General features: G+C 42.0%; 1 protein-coding gene across 11 annotated transcripts in view; it reads right to left on the bottom strand.

Moving 5' to 3' along the window:
- The window catches only part of LOC114601005 (catenin delta-2), a 252,358-nt gene that overhangs the window by 219,643 nt on the left and 13,831 nt on the right, over positions 1 to 18,884 (bottom strand). For 10 of the 11 annotated variants that reach the window (XR_013394043.1, XM_077933366.1, XM_077933370.1 and 7 more), the window contains exon 2: positions 3,954 to 4,148. Coding sequence is in view for 9 of the 11 variants with exons in the window: in XM_077933366.1 (XP_077789492.1) it covers positions 3,954 to 4,026 (73 nt within the window). In the remaining 2 variants the exon portion in view is untranslated. Of the gene's footprint in view, positions 1 to 3,953; positions 4,149 to 18,884 lie in introns of those variants that run through there. The other variant, XM_077933369.1, reaches the window with a different exon arrangement.

Genomic DNA, 18,884 nt, shown 5'->3' with positions numbered 1-18,884 from the left:
GATCAGGAGTGATACTCCTTGAGAGTTCCTTGAGCAAAAAAACAATGTTGTACTTTCCCAGCTTGATAGCTTCTTGTGGTACTTTCACTGATGGAGCTTTTTATTTGATGTTCTGCTGTGTTTCCAGGAAGCAGCCTCAAGTATTTCCCTTTCTCTGATGACGCTCTGGACCTTTAGGGCACTGATTTAGCTTTAACATAGAAAAGACGTTTGAAAGTGGCATTTTTCTGCATCTCCATCTCTGACTTTTCTTAGTTTGGTTCAGACTTTTGCTTATGGATTGATACTGCTAAAATGAGCCTTGATAGATAAATGTTCCAAAATTTGATACCCTGATGGTGTGGTTGCAGTTGTTTCTCAGCTCGCAGATTCAAAGACGCTGCTTTTTTGAGAATTCATACAGTTGAGAACTAATTTTATGTATGCTTAAACAACAACAACAAATTATGTACTTCAGAATTAAGTATCCACAAGGAATTTCAAGTATTTCAAAGCAAGCAGCAAACAAAAATAAATACTTGAAAACAAAGACCAGCATTTTAGAAACACAATCCTTGTCAGATCATGTCACAGGGAGAGATGCATAAACAGGTCCAATGACTGACGTTTTCTGTCCCTAAGTGATGCTTTCCTTTTAAGTGTCTAAACTGAATTTCGTTTGAAAATATCTTCTTTTTGATTTCTTCAAAATTTGTTTATGAAATGTCCACTTCCAGAATTTTCCAGCCAGGCACTGCCTCTTCAACAAAAATCCTGTGTGGCTTATATCATCCACAACATTTTGTTTTTTAAAGAAGGAACACTGCTGTTGCTAACAATTCTTCTTAGTTTCTTCCGGTTCTAAAAGTCTGTAGAAATTGCATAGTCTTTCAACACAAAGCTCATTGGAACATGTACAAGGTGGTGTACAATGAGATGAGATACACTTCGGTACATTCTAAAGCATTAAAACCAATGTAGGGAAGCCTAGAGTCTCAGAAAACAATGACAAAACACTGTTAAGGAATGGCAGAATGGAACAGAGTGGCTTTTAAGACATGCTTAAAGGCCTGCACTGTAGGGGCCATGTATAGGGAGTTCACAACTCCAGAACCATGACCGAAAAGAGGATCTCTCTCTCTTATGCTTGCCTCCTCTCTTACTGGTGGAAAGGAGAGAAGGGCCACAATGCATATCTTAACAACTAGGCATGGTCATATGGGTGAAAATGGTCCTTCAGATACCTAGCTTTTCTTTGTTCAAAAAGACCACACCAAATTTGCTGGCTAAGGGACTTTTTAAAACAAAACAAAAAAGTCTGGAGTCTACCACCACTGTTTCAGCTGTTTCCCTGATGACTGAACCTTTCACTGGTTAAAGGAACTCTCAACTTCCCAGCTGCACTCAACAAAACCATCAGCTAGGCCAACAACAAACTAGAAGTATGCATACGTACAGCTCTAAGTAGGGCAGAAAAGGCAGGAAAATATACTTTAAATGCCTTCTGTCCAGCAAAGTCAATATATGAAACCCGGGAATAGAGTCACCACCTTCAAGGAGACAAAAACCTGGCTTCCCTTAGGGTACACTATTTCTCTGTGCAGACCAGGTGACTGCTATAAGAGGCATTGACAGAAAGAAGAGAACCGCAAGCTGCTCTCTTTCAAAGAATCTATTTGAAACAATATTGTGAGTGTAAAGTTTTGCCGAACTCAACCACAAAATTAAGCAATTTTATTCATAATAATGCAACATTATTATTTGCTGCTTAGTGAAGGCAATCTAAGCTCAAAGGCACTGATAAAGAAAAAGAAAAAGAAAACCAGTGGCAACTCCTAAATTCCTAATTGCAATACAACACCTTGCTTTTAATAGTGGGTTTTAAAAAATGACTGCAGTAGGGTGTTGTGGCTGGTTCCCTCAATCCTGGGGTAATCCTGGTCACTGAATTCAGACAAGATAACAAACGTGGGCAACCAGGGACTTACAAAAGAGGAGGAGGGAAGTCAGCAAAGAGCCTGGAAAACCAAATGCCCTGGAAGGCTCAGGAACCATGGAGAACAAGAAGAGACAGACAACTCCAGAAACAAATGATTAAACAGCCTCCTCAGCAGCCTTTTCCTGCTTCCTCTGATAAGGGCTTTTGCAAAGGAAGGGCCAATACGAACAGGCTGTGCATAACTGATGTCAGCAGAGCACAATCAAGGGCTAATTTTTGACACAGCATCATTCACGGACACAGCTATCTTGACTAGAAGTGTGTACCACTATAGAACAGATCCTTCACTTCTCTCTCTCTCTCTCTCTCTCTCTCTCTCTCTCTCTCTCTCTCCCTCCCTCCCTCTATAACTTTCCCCGCTGCCTTTAGTGAACATAAGTGATCTGTGTTTCTGGATATGCTTAAAGCAGTTGCTCAGGCAGTTTAACAAAAACAAGTATACGTTGCGTTCGTTGGCTCATTGGCAGAAGTGAAGTCAGGACTGCTGCTTAATTTGGTATTAACAGTTTCTACAGTGCAGAATTGAAAATGTAGGTGGCAAATTTCCCATAAAGGGATTTGATTCGATAGCAGAGGAACATCTTGCATCTGTACCACAGCCTATAACCTCCCCCACTTCCAAAAATTACAGTAATAAATTGAAAAATGAATGCAACATTGGCCAATTTTAGGCAAACAGTTCCTTTTTAAAAAATGTTTCTGCATAAAGGACACCACCCAATGCAGATCTACAGATTATAAATCGACTTTAGGCCTGCAAACACAAGGCCATCCTTACTCCTCTCATTAACTACTTACTCACTTTGCAATCTAATTATTGTTGTAGCATATTTGCTCGTCATGGCCATAAGCACAACTCCTTTCCAAGCCTTGTTCTTTTCTGATACTCTGTTGGCAGTCATTACTACCAGCACCTGAGTGCTTCTTCACTGACCCTCTTGTTTATATCAAATTAAGCAGCTAGTTCCTTCATATTTGGTCGACTCTGACATATCTGGGTGCACAGAGAATGCAAAATTAAATTAGCCCCAAAAGAAAGCAGGCAATCTCCACAATTCAAAAGTGTGACTATAAAAAGACTTAAAGCAAAATCAAACCAGTCTTCTGGCAATGCAAATGGTCTTTTTTTGATTTGAGGAAATTCTAACTCCTTCTCTGTACAAGATCAACAATGCAAATAAACCATCCCATAAATATGAATAACGCTGCAGTCATGTCTACTGTTTGTTCTCGATGTGTCTGTCTGAAGGGTATTTTGGTTCTGAACACGCTGGGTGCGGGTTCCTTCATAAATTAATTGCCAGTACTGACTTGGTTGCTGTTCACAGGTTTCCAAATATAGAGCTATTTCACACAGCTGAAACAACCTCCCCACAACTAAAAATTGTACACCAACACATTTGGATGTATGGTCATGCGCTTTTACCATTACAGATGAATCAATGGAGCTGATTGGTTGAAATGCAGCCACAGACACTGCTACTTTAACATGGAGTGACATATAGTATTAATGAATGAATGAGCATGTTGCATACACATATGAAGTGAGAATGGAACGTATGTTCCATGTCTGATTAATTCCCCCTTCGCCATCCCACCTGTATTAAGCTACCCAGTTGTAAATGGCCTATTCATCATAGGAGAAAGTCTCCCTGTCCCTTTTTTAGTAACACACACCCTGAGCGAACACGGAAGTATAGCAGCCAGGGATGATTTCTGAGCGCCGTCATATGATATTTTAGCTCAAAAATGAAGAAGTAAGTGTGCAAGAAAGAAACTATGAGAAAGGGTGGGGTGGGGAATAAAGACGTTAGTTATTTATTTAGTAGCATGCACAAATTTCTGACCGCAGATTCAGTCACTGTGTTTCTAACAGAACAGCAAAAACGCAGAAATTTATGAATTAAAGCTGCATACCTACCCAGACAGGAAGGGGAGGGAGGGTGGAAAGAGAATGTAGGTTGTTTTCACCTACCTGTGCTAGTGCGATATGTGCCTGTATGTGCTGGTTGAAGAGGGTCCCCTTGACTCTGGCTGAGACTCCTCATAGGGGGCTTCTGATATACTCTGTCTTCATAAATAGGATCTATGTGATGCTCTGGAGACTGTAGTGCCCTTAGCTCGGAGCCCAGGTGGCTATGCTGGCTGGTGTAAGAAGCCCGGGATCCAGCTGCAACATAAATTGATATGGGAACATTAGGGGGAACACCAAAACCACTTGCGAGGAAACAGCACCCCAAAAGGGACATCGAAAAACAGAAACGCAATTAATTTATATCCCGATTACCTTGCAAGCAAAAGAAAGCAGCTAACAAATTGGGGGGAGGGGAGACCTTAAACAAATCAAAACTAACTATTAAAAAACTACAAAGTAAGAATAAACATGACAAGGCAGCAGTGGCTCAAGTTAGTCACACTCTCTGTCTTCATCCAGCCATCTGTTGCTGCTGCACAATCTGATTTTCTCAAACGTGAGGGAGATTCTTCAGCGATGCCAGAAAACACACACACACACACACACACACACACACACACACGTTTCCAAATATATTTGCTTTATCTCGGAGAAGCCTGTCAACAGATGGGGGAGTAAACATTCAAACGAGTACCATAATTTGTGCCCACATCTTCAATATTAGACTGAAACCATGTTACGAATATCAGTTATTCTTCAGAATGAACACCAGAGTTGACCTAGTACATCCTCCCTTTAAACAGGGCAGGATTTTGTGGTTTGTCAGCTGTTTTGTCATGTGCTATATAGACGCCAGATTGCGAGATTTCGTAAAACCGAAATCCCCCAGGGCACGTATATTAAAGCTATCATTAGGAGATAATGCGCATACTCATGAAAAAAATTGGGCTGTATCCAGAATAGAAGAGATTGCAGTATCATAAAGGCTCCTGCTAGAGAACAGAAGAGGGAGAAGGTGGTTTTCTCAAATTTCCCCTTCCCCACACAACCACCCATGCGGATACCCTATTTACATGTTTTAACTTAAAAAACAAGCAAGCATGTTTAGTGCAATTTTTGTATCTTATGCATCTCTTCTGGTAACCAAACATAAGAGTTATTTTCTGCTGACTGAGAGGAAAACTAGGAGTCTCTGTAGTTATGTTGCTACTCCATATTTTAGTCAGCTGAACATACATTGTTTCCCACATGTTACATTATGTCAAAAGGGGAGATAAAGCCCTCTCTCAATAGAGCTACCACAATATCCATACTATAGCCAGGCATAAATAAAAGACTAAAGACAAGGATTAAAGCTGTGAGGTGCTTGTATTAACCGCCATATCAGTTAAGGTGATCTCACCACTTAACCTCTACCACACAGAGCTACTTCACAGCTACAATTTCTTGATATCGTTTGGAAGCAGATGATGGAATAACGTTCGCAATATGTTGACACCCTGGGGAGCTAAAACATGAGGAAAACTCCGTACTAGCCCAAGCAAGCAAAAATGTATTTGTAAACATTATGTAGCAGATGGCTAAATTAAGCTTTAAGATGTAACAGGCCATATGGCAAAAACTGGTACACACCTTAAACGCTGTCACCTCTTAGACTCAAACCAACCCAAGATCTGCGCTTGTTAAATGTTAATCATATGGCCCTGTGGTATCTTGTTAAAAATACTGCATTTCAAATGCAGAAGAGATGTATCTTCAGAACACACACTGGCAAATTCTGGGAATGTATTCCTGATTTTGAAAAGGAACCACTGAAACACCGCTTGTACAGTGAATATTCCACTGGCTTAACGATTTCACCAAAAGCAGTGATGCTGCAAGCCCAGCTCCTGCTACAGGACAGTCCTTTTCTATCCCCTTTCCAGAGCTGCTACGATATATCAGATGTGTATTATTTGACACTAGAAGTAAGGGGATGCTCTCCTGTTACAGCTCCCAGACGGAACAGAAGGCGGCGAAGTGAAGGAACTCTGCAGTTGCGTTCCTTAAAGGTAAAGATAAAGGTACCCCTGACCATTAGGTCCAGTCGCAGATGACTCTGGGGTTGCGGCGCTCATCTCACTCTATAGGCCGAGAGAGCTGGCATTTGTCCGCAGACAGCTTCCATGTCATGTGGCTTCTGGCGAACCAGAGCAGCGCATGGAAACACCGTTTACCTTCCCGCCGGAGCGGTACCTATTTATCTGCTTGCACTTTTTGGGGGTGCTTTCGAACTGCTAGGTTGGCAGGAGCAGGGCCGAGCAACGGGAGCTCACCCCGTCGTGGGGATTCGAACCGCTGACCTTCTGATCGGCAAGCCCTAGGCTCTGTGGTTTAGACCACAGCACCACCTGCATCCTCTGCACTCTGCAATTGCATTCCTTAGGAATGCACTAATACTTCCCCATTCTTAAAAAAACCCCTCCCTTAATATTAACATAATTCCTGTATACACGAGATGGAGGCAATTACCAGTGCTGAAGCAGAAAATAAATGAGCTGCCTCAGGAGTCTCCTGCAATCTTAGCACTGGAATCTTATTCCTTACTGTCTGGTTTTTGCAGAGGCAGGGTACTACAGGCTTGCACCTTGCATGGGGTTCAGCTTCCTTTGCAGCTCATTTCCCAGTATCCTGTAAACTAATGCATTATCCCCTTAATCCTGGTGGTGTTAAGCCCTTGCAAGGCTTCAGATAAAACCCACAAATAGGACTACAATGCAGTGGAGTAAGAAATTATATGCACACACTGTGCTCTCTAAACAAAATGAAAGCAAACAAAAGGAGGGAAAGGATGGTGCTAACCAGAGAGTTTGCCAGAGTAGCAATTGCACCCTCCTCAGCTGAGCAGTAAAAAAAATGCAGAGGGAGGAATAAGCCTATTGGCGCCCCACCGATGAGGCTTGTTTCTCCCTCTGCACAGTATATGAGGGGAGAGTGGGGTGGCGGTTTCACTCAGCGGTATACTGCAGGTGAAACTGCCTGCTCCTGAGTCCCTCTGCTAGCAGCGCCTGTTGGAGGGAGTCAGGAATCTTTACTTCCTCCAGCGAGCGTTGCCAGCAGAGAGACTTAGGAGAGGTGGTGGTCTCACCAGCGATATACAGCTGAGTGAAGCCAACATTGCAATCCGCTCCTCATACTGGCTCTGGGCAATATACTGATATATCGTCAAGGCCTACCCAGTGATCTACCATACCTACCATACCATACCATACCATACCACACCACAATGAGGAGTAAGCAAGTTTGAAAGGATAACTTCATATACTCAAGATAGCAAATGCTATATATTATCCCTTTCGCAGCTTCAGTCTCAGTGCGGCAGCTGCATGATTTTAATGTTTCAATATTTTAATGTTGTATTTTAATCTTGTTTTTAAGTTGTATTCATTCAACTTGTTTTTTATTATTGCTTGTTAGCCGCCCTGAGCCCGGCCTTGGCGAGGGCGGGCGAGGTATAAATAAAAATAATAATAATTATTGTTATTATTATCCACAAGGGGAGCCAGAGATCTGTACCAATTGGCCATACAATAATTTTACCTTGACTGGGTTGCAAATGATCAGCAAACCATTGCAAGTGCTGCAAGATTACTGGATCTCTAACTACCTTTCACATTGGCTGAAGCCAGAAGGATACTACTTATTTAAGACAGGTGGAGAAAACCTTTCAGCTCAAGGGCCACATTCCCTCATAGTTTTTTTTTTAAATAACATTTTATTAATTTCCCAAAAATAACAAAAAAACAACAACAACGCATAAAGAAAAAAAACCATAAACAAATTTTTAAATCATAATTTTTTGCTTGACTTCCCTCCACTCCTCTTCTTGGTTCCATTGTTTTATGCTTGTTCATGCATGCTTGTAAAACCTTATATTCTTAACAATCCAATTTTAAAACCTTCATCATTTAAGTGACTTTTAAAAGTTATACTCATGTAGAAATCTATACACAAAGCTTTAAAAATATGCATTAAACATTTGCCCCCTTTTAAAAAAAACAATCAAAGTCCTCTTTCTTTCTTGGGTTTCAGGTTGACTAATTTGTCCTGCATAGTTCGATAATTTATTTTGCCAATCTTCTTTGGCAGAGGCCTCTTCCTTCTGTAGGGGCTCACATTTCCCTCCTAGTTAATATTCCAGACTAATGGGGGGGAAATGGGCAAGGCTACCCACATATAAGCTCATAAACACACACGTGCACACTCATTCATTCATTTGCACACATTCATTCATTTTCTCACTCTCCCCCCCCACCTGCAATTAAGCTTGAAAATTAAGCTTGCCACACAATTAAGAATTGCCTTTCCAGGAGCGCACTGACTCTATTTTCTGTGGCTAAGTGTATTTCTGCTTCTCATCGCATTTTTGGGGTCTCAGTCTCATTTCTCCCCACCTCCACCTGCCTCTTGCTTCAACTTTCAGTGCTGAAATTTCATAAGCAGGTGAATGCTTCTGAGCACAATGAGGACAGTTGCCAAACAAGAAAAATTGTGGTAGAAAACATGAATGCATTGATTGATCTGTTGAAAGTCGTCGTCGCCATTCCCCCCCCCCCAATTTGTTCCATAGCAAAACTTAAAAGGCATTAAAAGTTGTTAGTAATTCTGAAGAGTTCTGAAAGAACAGAAGGAAACGTTTGAAGCTGAGGGGTGGAAAAAAACAACAGTCTTTGTTCTTTAAGCATCAAGGACCAGAATTGTGATTTCTGGAGAGAACCAATTTGGATGAAATCATAAACAGCTACCTATGTCACGCAATATCCAAAACAGACATTCTTCACTTTGCATATTCATGATAATTGTGTGTGTTTTTTGGCTGTTCTTGCAATAAAAGGGGGCAGTGTTTTCCAAACTGTTGGGATCCCCTTTTGAACATACAATGCCTTCTGGGGCTCCATGCCTGTTACCTTTGCTGTGTGGAAATTCTAATGGTCAGGTATGTGCATTGACATGAACACAACCCTGTGGACAGTGGTAAATACTCTGCTAACGGTTCTTTAAGCTGGAGTCCCCTTGGTCCCATTTTCTTGCCAGGTGATCCAAGGCATTAGAGCTGTGCACCTTTCTGGCCGTACTCCAGAGCGCCTTGCACAGAAGATTCCTGCATTGCAGGGGCTGGACTAGATGACCCTTGTGGTCCCTTCCAACTCTACAGTTCTCTGATCCTCACATCCAGCAATTTTTATCTCAAAAGGCTACATTTGGGCAAAACTGGTGGGGGGACGGGACCAAAACATCTAGGTGACAAGCACACCCCAATCCCTGCTAAAATGTAAGCAAAAGAAGAGAACAAAAATTAAAAACTATTGCTGCATAGCAGGAAAAACAACAACCCCATTCTGCACCCATTTATCAGGATGAAAAACTGAGTTTAGAAAATAGCTGTTTTAAAAAATCACAAACAACCGGACACACAGACAGACACCAATTTCTTTCGATGTAAATGACCACATCTAACTTTCTTTTCATTATTAGACTCTAACTCAAGGCTGAGTGCTAAAGCGATAGCATGATGTTACTAGGCAACGGTGCCAGGCAACGGCACACAGTCTGCTTCGGCTAACCACAGCTCCTTGACAATTCCCAAATTCAAAACAAAATTGTCTGGAACGGAAGTGCCTTTCGAAGCTTTGGTGTTTTTTTTCTTCTTCTTCTAAAAAATAAAATAAAAGCAGCAGAAAGAAGATATGACTTTGTTTATAAGAAAACAGCAAAAGTGTTTTCAGGGAGGGACAGCAGAAGGAATAAACATTTATTTTGCAAACTCTTTTTATATTTGCTCTTTAGAGTGGGAGTGGTCTGAAGATCAAAAGAACCGTGGTACTACCAGAGAACCAGACCACACACCCCTCTGGGTCTACACTATAACTAGGGTCACGGGTGGTGCTGTGTTGCTCTCAGTAACAATATCCATAGAGGAATGTTGCTCAAAACAGGATAGCTTCTTTTTTGAATACTGATTTCTGCCTTTCTGATTTTGTACTCAGGTGTGCACAGTGACCTGGTGCTGATGTTTACGAGATCTAGGAACAGGATCGTGTGCGCCCTTCCCTTTCCCTTACTCCACCTTTCCTGGTTTTTACCTGGGGCAACCCGGTCAGTTGGGCAGGGTACAAATAATAAAATAATAATTATTATTACAATGTTTTACATGGTCTTTGCAATGTTACATACATGCAATTGTGTTAACCGTGGCCAATTATCAAGACCAAGTTCTGGAAACTAGACTCAAGCCCCCGTTTCAGAGTGCTTTATATCGCAAACGGATTGTTCAGATGTGGTTTTTATGTCCACATATGACTGACTCTTGAGAGTCCAATGGACTGCAAGAAGATGAAACCTATCCACCATTCTGAAGGAAATCAGCCCTGAGTGCTCACTGGAAGGACAGATCCTGAAGCTGAGGCTCCAATACTTTGGCCACCTCATGAGAGGAGAAGACTCCCTGGAAAAGACCCTGATGTTGGGAAAGATGGAGGACACAAGGAGAAGGGGACGACAGAGGATGAGATGGTTGGACAGTGTTCTCGAAGCTACCAGCATGAGTTTGACCAAACTGCGGGAGGCAGTGGAAGACAGGAGTGCTTGGTGTGCTCTGGTCCATGGGGTCACGAAGAGTCGGACACGACTAAACGGCTAAACAACAACAGCAACAACAAATCCCAAGGGTGGTGCTGGCTGCTATCCTAAACATCATTCTCATATATATATATATATATATATATATATATATATATATATATATATGACAGATTCATTAAGGATAGAACTATCAACAGCTATTAGCCTCCAAAGCTAAACATAACTTCAACATACAAAGGCTATTATATCAGATGCTGAGGACAAGTAACATGGTCGTTGCATTTATGACCTGCGCATAAGCTCCCAGACATACCTAATTAACTGCTGCTGGAAGCCAAATGCTGAACTAATGTGGACCTTATTTTCATCTAGTTTTTATGTACACACATATAATAACCAGAAAAATATATAAGGGAAAACCATTCCAGAGCTCACTTTTTGCATACACATTAGCTCAGTTCTGCAGAGGAAAGGCATTGAATATGTATGGAGTTGCTCCACATTCATTACAAGCGAAGAAGTCTCTAGGCAGAGCCCATAATGAACTTCTCCTTTTAAAAGATTAATTCTTGGGAATGAATGGATGTGCTCAACCATAGCTAGGTTTCCCGCCCCCTGCAGGTGGAAGTATTCAGCTGGCTGAATCCCAATAAATCCTATGCCCCAAGGAAACATTACAAGCCAGGTCTACAGAATATATGACCCACCAAGCTGAACGTGGCCCACTAACTACTAATTATGGTCCGCAGATGCTTGACAAGCCCCATCCTATTTTTCCAATCCCAAACAAGCAGGCAGTTTATGAAATCTTCAGTGAATTAGTAGATCAAGTGCTATGCATGCTTGCTACAAACTCCAGCAACAGTAGAAGCTTTGAAAAATTGGGCATCATGTTGACTAAAGTGTCCAGAAACCCATTCTTCTATTTAAGGAGAGTGGACAGCATCTGTAGAAGCTCCAGAATTATTCGCCTTCTTGCCCAACGTATCTGTAACAGATCTCAGAACTGGTCAAACCCACAGAAATAAGCAAAAGGATCAACTTTTTTCACCTGTTACGCAGAACTGTTCAGCAGCCATCTTTTGGACCTTTTCCTGCCCCTTTCTGAATGAAAAGGAAATGGTCACAACAGAAGGAAGAAGAGTCATTAGTGGTATGGAGAAAAGAGAGGCAGCTCTTGTGAGGAGGGATGTATGTGGGAAACCAAGTGTTGCAGTTTGACACTGAGCTGTTCGTCGGGGGGGGGGGGGATTGAGTTAGGCCTTGTCCACAACTCAATTTGCTTCACTGTTTTCCACTAAATCAGACAAAATGGCACTTGGGTTTTCCACGGACTGCCATTTGTTGTGCTAAAAATATAGAGAAAACTTTTGTGATTGGTCTAATGACTAAATACAAATAAAATCTATGAGGAGGAGGATGCACAAGTTTTTGTGCAGCTTCTTTTCCAGGAATGCTTTGACTCATTACCTATTATAAATTCAAAATGTTTTTTTTAGGGGAACTTTAAACTAATCACCTTCAATTTACATGCAGTCAAGAATCCGAATACAAAAATCAGGTAAGTGTAATTTAACACAGAAGTAATTTTTGAGGCAATACAAATTACGTTTCCTATTACATAAGGTAAAGGTAAAGGTACCCCTGCCCGTACGGGCCAGTCTTGACAGACTCTAGGGTTGTGCACCCATCTCACTCAAGAGGCCGGGGGCCAGCGCTGTCCGGAGACACTTCCGGGTCACGTGGCCAGCGTGACATTGCTGCTCTGGCGAGCCAGAGCTGCACACGGAAACGCCGTTTACCTTCCCGCTAGTAAGCGGTCCCTATTTATCTACTTGCACCCGGGGGTGCTTTCGAACTGCTAGGTTGGCAGGCGCTGGGACCGAACAACGGGAGCGCACCCCGCCGTGGGGATTCGAACTGCCAACCTTTCAATCGGCAAGCCCTAGGCGCTGAGGCTTTTACTCACAGCGCCACCCGCGTCCCTCTTTTCCTATTACATAAAGCCATCTAAAAAGCAAACGTTCCGATGACATTTTGGATTTCTGTGTTTTACTAAAACTGCAACCTACACTTTTGCTACTTTCTAGGGAAAGCTTCATTAACTTTCAAGGCCACGTTCAGGCCAAAAGAAAACAACATTTTCTTCAGAGATCTACTAATTATTTCCATAATCATGCTAATGCTGGTTAATAGTTGGAACAGAAGCTTGTGTGGCTCATTTAAAACATAATGGTTGTGATTCTGCAAGTCAATTAGCAGTCTTCTTGTATTTCAGGGCAAAGGAGTGCATCCAGCCAAAATATGGGAAAACAAAATCCACAAGTTCTGTAAAATATCACATTACCTGTAAGGCATGGTCCTGCTACCATTTCAATCCTCATTGATTTCAGAGAAACAATTTAAGGTAGTGTTTAGTTCTCACACTGAAACTATGGGATTGGAAGTAAGACTCTCATCAAATTAAAGGACTCTCAAGTCAGTTAATCATATTAGTTTCAGCCAACTGAATTTGTAAGCAAAATAGTTCTGAAGAATACTTTGCATGTAGATTGGGGCGAGGAACCTGTGCTCCTTCAGATGTTGGTGAACTGTAACTCCCATCATTCCTCACTCCTGGCGATGCTGGCTGGGACTATTGGGAACTAGAGGTTCCCCATCCATTTTAGAATATGACTTCTACAGTGCACAAAGAAGCATTCCTTTGTGTTTGAAGGAAAGGAGGAGTTCCTCTTAAGATGATGCTTTGCTGTCAACAGTTTTTATAAAGGGTGTTATGGGACGGGTAGTGGCCAGAAGGATGTCTAAACAAAAAAGTATTTGACTGCTGGAAAAATGAAAGCTAGCCTGGGCTCCGACAGAAAGGAGCTCCACAACATGGGAGCAGCCACTGATAAGGTCTCTCATGTCCTCATCAAACATGCCTGTGAAGTTGGCAGGACTGATAGAAAGGCCGCCCCAGAAGATCTTAAAGCCCAAGCAGGTTCATATACGGAGATGTTATCTTTCATATACCCTGGACCCAAGCATAGGGCTGTGTAAGTCACTTTCAACTGTGCCCCAAAACGGACTGGTAGCTGGTCGAGTTTCTTTTGCCCCTGCTTGACTGGAGCTGGTCAGCAATCTGGCCACAGCATCTTGGACCTGCTGAAGTTTCCAAACACTTCTCCAAAGCAGTGTTAGAAACTGAGATATGAAAGCTAGGAGCTAAATGGCACCTTAAACCTAGGTTATGGGCCCAACAAGAGAATATCTAGGCACACTTTTTTTAATAACAAGAATACAAAGCTGAAAATGAATGAACTGCAGCCAAAATATTATGTCCATTTTTCACATGATCTAGTCCTTCCCCTGCCCATCCCCCTAATATTCTTAAGAGGGTCTCTTCTCCAGTCTTCAGAGAGTAGATAGAAGTGAGGAGGCAGAGAAAGGTCCTCCTTTCCTTCCACTCTGCAGTTTTAATCTGAAATCTTAGGCGCGGCATTGTGCCCAGAGCTCAGAAACTGCTTGTCCGAATGAAATTCCATGTCACAAAATGCGCCTAAACCAATGGGAGTTTCAAACACTGTTCCAAAGGTAGCCCCATGAGGAGCATGTTACAGTAATGCACACATGTTATAACTAAGGCATGTGTTACCATGGTCTGATCAGACATCTTTAGGAACGAGTTTTAAACATACAAACACACTCTTGGCCACCACTGAAACCTTGGCATCTAGGATCTGGGTTTAATCCAGGAGAAATGTAAAGCTAAATAACCTCTCCACCCAGCACAGCACCACAATGTAGAAGAAAACTGCATCCATCATCTGAAGAGCAGAGAGGGCACAGTGCCACCTGGCACTATCACACTGGCCTTGGGAGGGGCACTAAAAAATTGCTCAAGGCAGCCAGACTCAATCAGTGCTTTGCTGCAACTTCTGCTGTAGCATGAGAATGGAAGAAGAATTTTCTGTAAGCAGGGAAGCACCTTTGGAACTAACCTCATGAGTAAGATTCCTAAAAACTCCCAAGATTTGCCTAGAACATAGCTCAACCGAACTATTTTTGTCTTTTAATTTCTGAGCCAATTTTCCCCATCTGTGCGTCACCCACAAATCTGATTATATTCTGCTCCTTAGCTAAAAGCAGAACTTTACCTCTCATCAAAATAAAGCCATCACATATTTGCTTTTTCAAATCTCCATCTTCACACTGAGAAAGCAAATTCTAACTTTAATTAAAGTAATCCATCAGCGGTATAGAGGAGACTGGGATCTAAATGACTCTCTCTATTACCTGGTGATGGTTCATATGAGCTCAACAACTGTACTAAGGCAAGAGTCCCAAGAGAACTGCTACCCACACATGGTTCAGCTTCCACAAAGGCTATATAGCAATCTACCACAGTTATGTCTGTCTGGAAGGAGAAATGACTGTGCTGCCTCCTTCCCAGTCTTGTCCACTACAATACTGATAAAATAATTTCAGAACTATTGACTGAGCTGGTAAAAGGACCCCTGACAGTTAAGTTCAGTCGCAAACGACTCTGGGGTTGCGGCACTCATCTTGCTTTACTGGCCGAGGGAGCCGGCGTTTGTCCGCAGAGTTTTTTCTGGGTCATGTGGCCAGCATGACTAAGCTGCTTCTGGCGATACCAGAGCAGTGCACGGAAACGCCGTTTACCTTCCCGCCGGAGTGCTGCCTATTTATCTACTTGCACTGGTGTGCTTTCGAACTGCTAGGTTGGCAGGAGCTGGGACCGAACAATGGGAGCTCACCCCGTTGCGGGGTTCGAACCGCCGACCTTTCGATCAGCAAGCCCTGGGCTCAGTGGTTTAGACCACAGCGCCACCCGCGTCCCTAAAAAAAAAAAAAGTGCATTATGGGAGTTATATGCCATCTTCCACTGGTGTCGATGCCAGCTTGGTGGTAAGGGCTGCTATCAGCAGGGATCCTGTTCTTTTCACAGCTGTATGAGCGGCATAATTTCAACAGCTGTACTTTCCCCAGCAAAAAAGACAGACATGGTGCTCTGGGTGGGGTGTGGGGAATCCAGTACGTACTGACATGTCTCCTATTTTGCAGGTGTTCAAACGAGTCTGCCAGGTCTGGAAAGGGGCCAGCCCTATAGGGAGTTCACTTCGTTCCGCAAGTACGGAGTGAAGGAGAACTGTTGCGCTTATGACTAGAGAGCAGGAGTATAACACAAGCGTTTTTAATCTTCCAGCAGAAAAACCTGGCATTATTTCTCCCCCTCCCTCCCCACTTCACAAAACATGTATAGGTTTGATCTAACAGTTGGCGTCAAAAACAAAGGCTTACTTGTTATCTGTGTTAGCTGCTCTCTCTAGTCCTGTATTCTAAAGGTTTTGCTTATTTCATGTATTTACTACTCAGTAGACAGGTCTAAAAACAAAAGAAGTTGGCTTACAATATTTATGAAATGCAAGAGGTACAGCTTTAGTATGACAGTGCGCAATTACAATTAATAGAAAATAGGGGGTGAGCCAAATTTGTAAAAGAACAGGGTATCAGGGGGCTGCATGAGGATTGCCACTGGAAATTCAGCTAATCCCACCTTTGATACACCCCAATATATTTTTATTCTGCCAGGCTTCTAATTATTATTATTTTTTATAACTATTAACCCTTCTCAGTCAATGCCATTTGAGAGACTGTCGCAAGAATTTTAATTGCTTCTAGCTTTTACTGTATTCAGATGTATATTTAAAATATGTTAGCTTTCTTAAGGTCAGAAGGCGACATAAAAACAATTTTACTGTATAACGCTGAAATGATTTGCAAATAAATAATTTCAGCCTTACACACAAAAAGCTCTGTTAATAAATACACATGATAAAACATAGCAAGATGGCATGTACTAACTCTGATAACACCCATTAACAAATAGTTTTTGAGTAAGACTGAACCATGTGAGCTGTATATGAGAATATGGTACAGGTAAGATGAGAGAGAGAGAGAGAATTCTCTTTACACTTTGGCACATCATTATCTGCCATCAAGTACATTAATTATGAAATAAGCTCTGATCAGAATTTTGAAATAGCACACACACACCCTAAACACCATGGAAACTGAGAAAGAGGCACATCACCCAAAAATCATCATTATCACTACAGAAATTCAGTGATGTTATTGGATAATTGTAATCAAAGATGTCAACAAATTTGGTAATTCCTTGCCCGGCTCATAATGATTGGTTGCATTAGAAATCCTCTGTTAGGCAGGCCTAACCTCCCTATATTGTTTTAGATACTTGCTGTAAACCTACTAAACAGATATTTGTTTTCAACTACAGTGGTACCTTGCTTTACAACCATAATCCGTTCCGGAGGTCTGTTTGTAAACCAAAAGAGGTTGTAACCAAAGAAGCACTTTTGCTAATGGGGCCTCAAAAACAAAATTGTTCGTAATAATAATTAAAAAATGGGTTGTAGTCCAAAAAAAGGTTGCAAACCGGGACACGCACTTCCGGGTTTGACGTGTTTGTAATCCAAAACGTATGCAAACCACGGTACCACTGTACTGTATTACAGACTGAATAGCTATGTTATGCCACCACTGTTGTATACAATACGCCTCTCAATACCAGCAGCTGGGAATGGCAGGTGGGGAAGAGGGCTGCTGTGCTCTGGACCTGCCTCTAGGTTTCCCTTGGGCATCTAGCTGGCCACTGTGGGAACAGAATGTCGGACTTGATGGGCCTTGGGTCCAAACCAGCAGAGCTCTTCTTATATTTTTGGGTCATTATTTTACGTGTATTTGTTTTTTTAAATAGTTCTGTGGGTTTTAGCTGTGTATTTCATACAATTTTATCGTGCATGCTGCTTGAAGAGCTCTTTGATTAAGTTCCTTTATAAATATTTCCACCTAAGATACATCAACAAATAAAATTTGCCCCCGATTTTCTTGGCCAGGTTGGAATGCAGAATGATATTCTGCACATGCACATTCAGGCTGGCTAGGTCACTCTGTAGGTGAATGTGAGCAACATAATGGAAGGGGTGTTTCTAGGACTTAGGTAAAACTGTGAATCTCCCTTGTTATTTTTGCTGCTGGAATGCTGCATGCTGTTTAAGTAATCTTGTTATATTCATAGTACAGTGGTACCTCGGGTTAAGAACTTAATTCGTTCCGGAGGTCTGTTCTTAACCAGAAACTGTTCTTAACCTGAAGCACCACTTTAGCTAATGGGGCCTCCCGCTGCTGCCGGGCCACTGCTGCACGATTTCTGTTCTCATCCTGAAGCAAAGTTCTTAACCCGAGGTATTATTTCTGGGTTAGCGGAGTCTGTAATCTGAAGCGTATGTAACCTGAAGTGTATGTAACCTGAGGTACCACTGTATTGGAATGTGGGGATTTTTTTTTTTTTGGTATGTTGTTGTATTTTTGTTTTGCTGTGTTATTATTGAAATTGTTGCAAGCTTGCTTTAAGCATTTTTGTGTGGGGGAAAGCGGCATACAAATACAGTGGTACCTCAGGTTAAGTACTTAATTCGTTCCGGAGGTCCGTTCTTAACCTGAAACTGTTCTTAACCTGAAGCACCACTTTAGCTAATGGGGCCTCCCACTGCTGCCGCGCCACCGCTGCACGATTTCTGTTCTCATCCCGAAGCAAAGTTCTTAACCCAAGGTACTATTTCTGGGTTACCGGAGTCTGTAACCTGAAGCGTCTGTACCACTGTAAAATGAATGAATGAATCAACATTAGAAGACCTTGTGGAATCAGACTAGTAGCCCATCTAGTCCTGCAGAGTTATGGGAAGCAAGCAAGCAAGCAAGCAGAACATTGTGCACATCTGAGTTCTTTCAAGCTAATCACTTATTAAACTCTTATTGTGAGCCACATGATCAGACCACTCAACCAAGCAGCCTTCTGTTGGAGGAGTATCTTCTCTCTCCTTGAGATAATTTTCTCAACTAGTGCCTGCAAACATTTTATGTAGCTACTGTTTCCCATCCCCACCTAAAGTATTCTCTCAATTTCAACAGTGTTTGTTTGGGGAGGAAAGGCAGATCACCACCAGTGCAGTGAGAACTTCAAGTCCCAGGAGAAAATACAACAAGGCACATGCTTGTGACACCATCAGCATGCTCACACCAACTTTCCAAGGCAGTAAAGAACTATTGGGGAAAAAGTCTTCCCTTCAACACTCTCAAACGAAGCTCATAAAATTCTAAGACAGCTCCAAACTGAACCACAGACATAATCTATCACTAAAAAACCCCCAAAGAACATAAAGAATGCATTTTCCTTATTATTGTTGGAAAACATCATAAACGTGTTTACTGAAAAGCAAACCCCATTGATGAGACTGACTTTAAAGTAGGTAAGATTATGTTTACACAGCCCAAGGAAAATGCCAC

Source organism: Podarcis muralis, chromosome 8 (assembly GCF_964188315.1).
Source record: "Podarcis muralis chromosome 8, rPodMur119.hap1.1, whole genome shotgun sequence".
In the NCBI taxonomy this organism is placed as follows: Eukaryota; Metazoa; Chordata; class Lepidosauria; order Squamata; family Lacertidae; genus Podarcis; species Podarcis muralis.
Note: the sequence above shows the minus strand (reverse complement) of the source record. Positions and strands in the feature narration are given on the sequence as shown.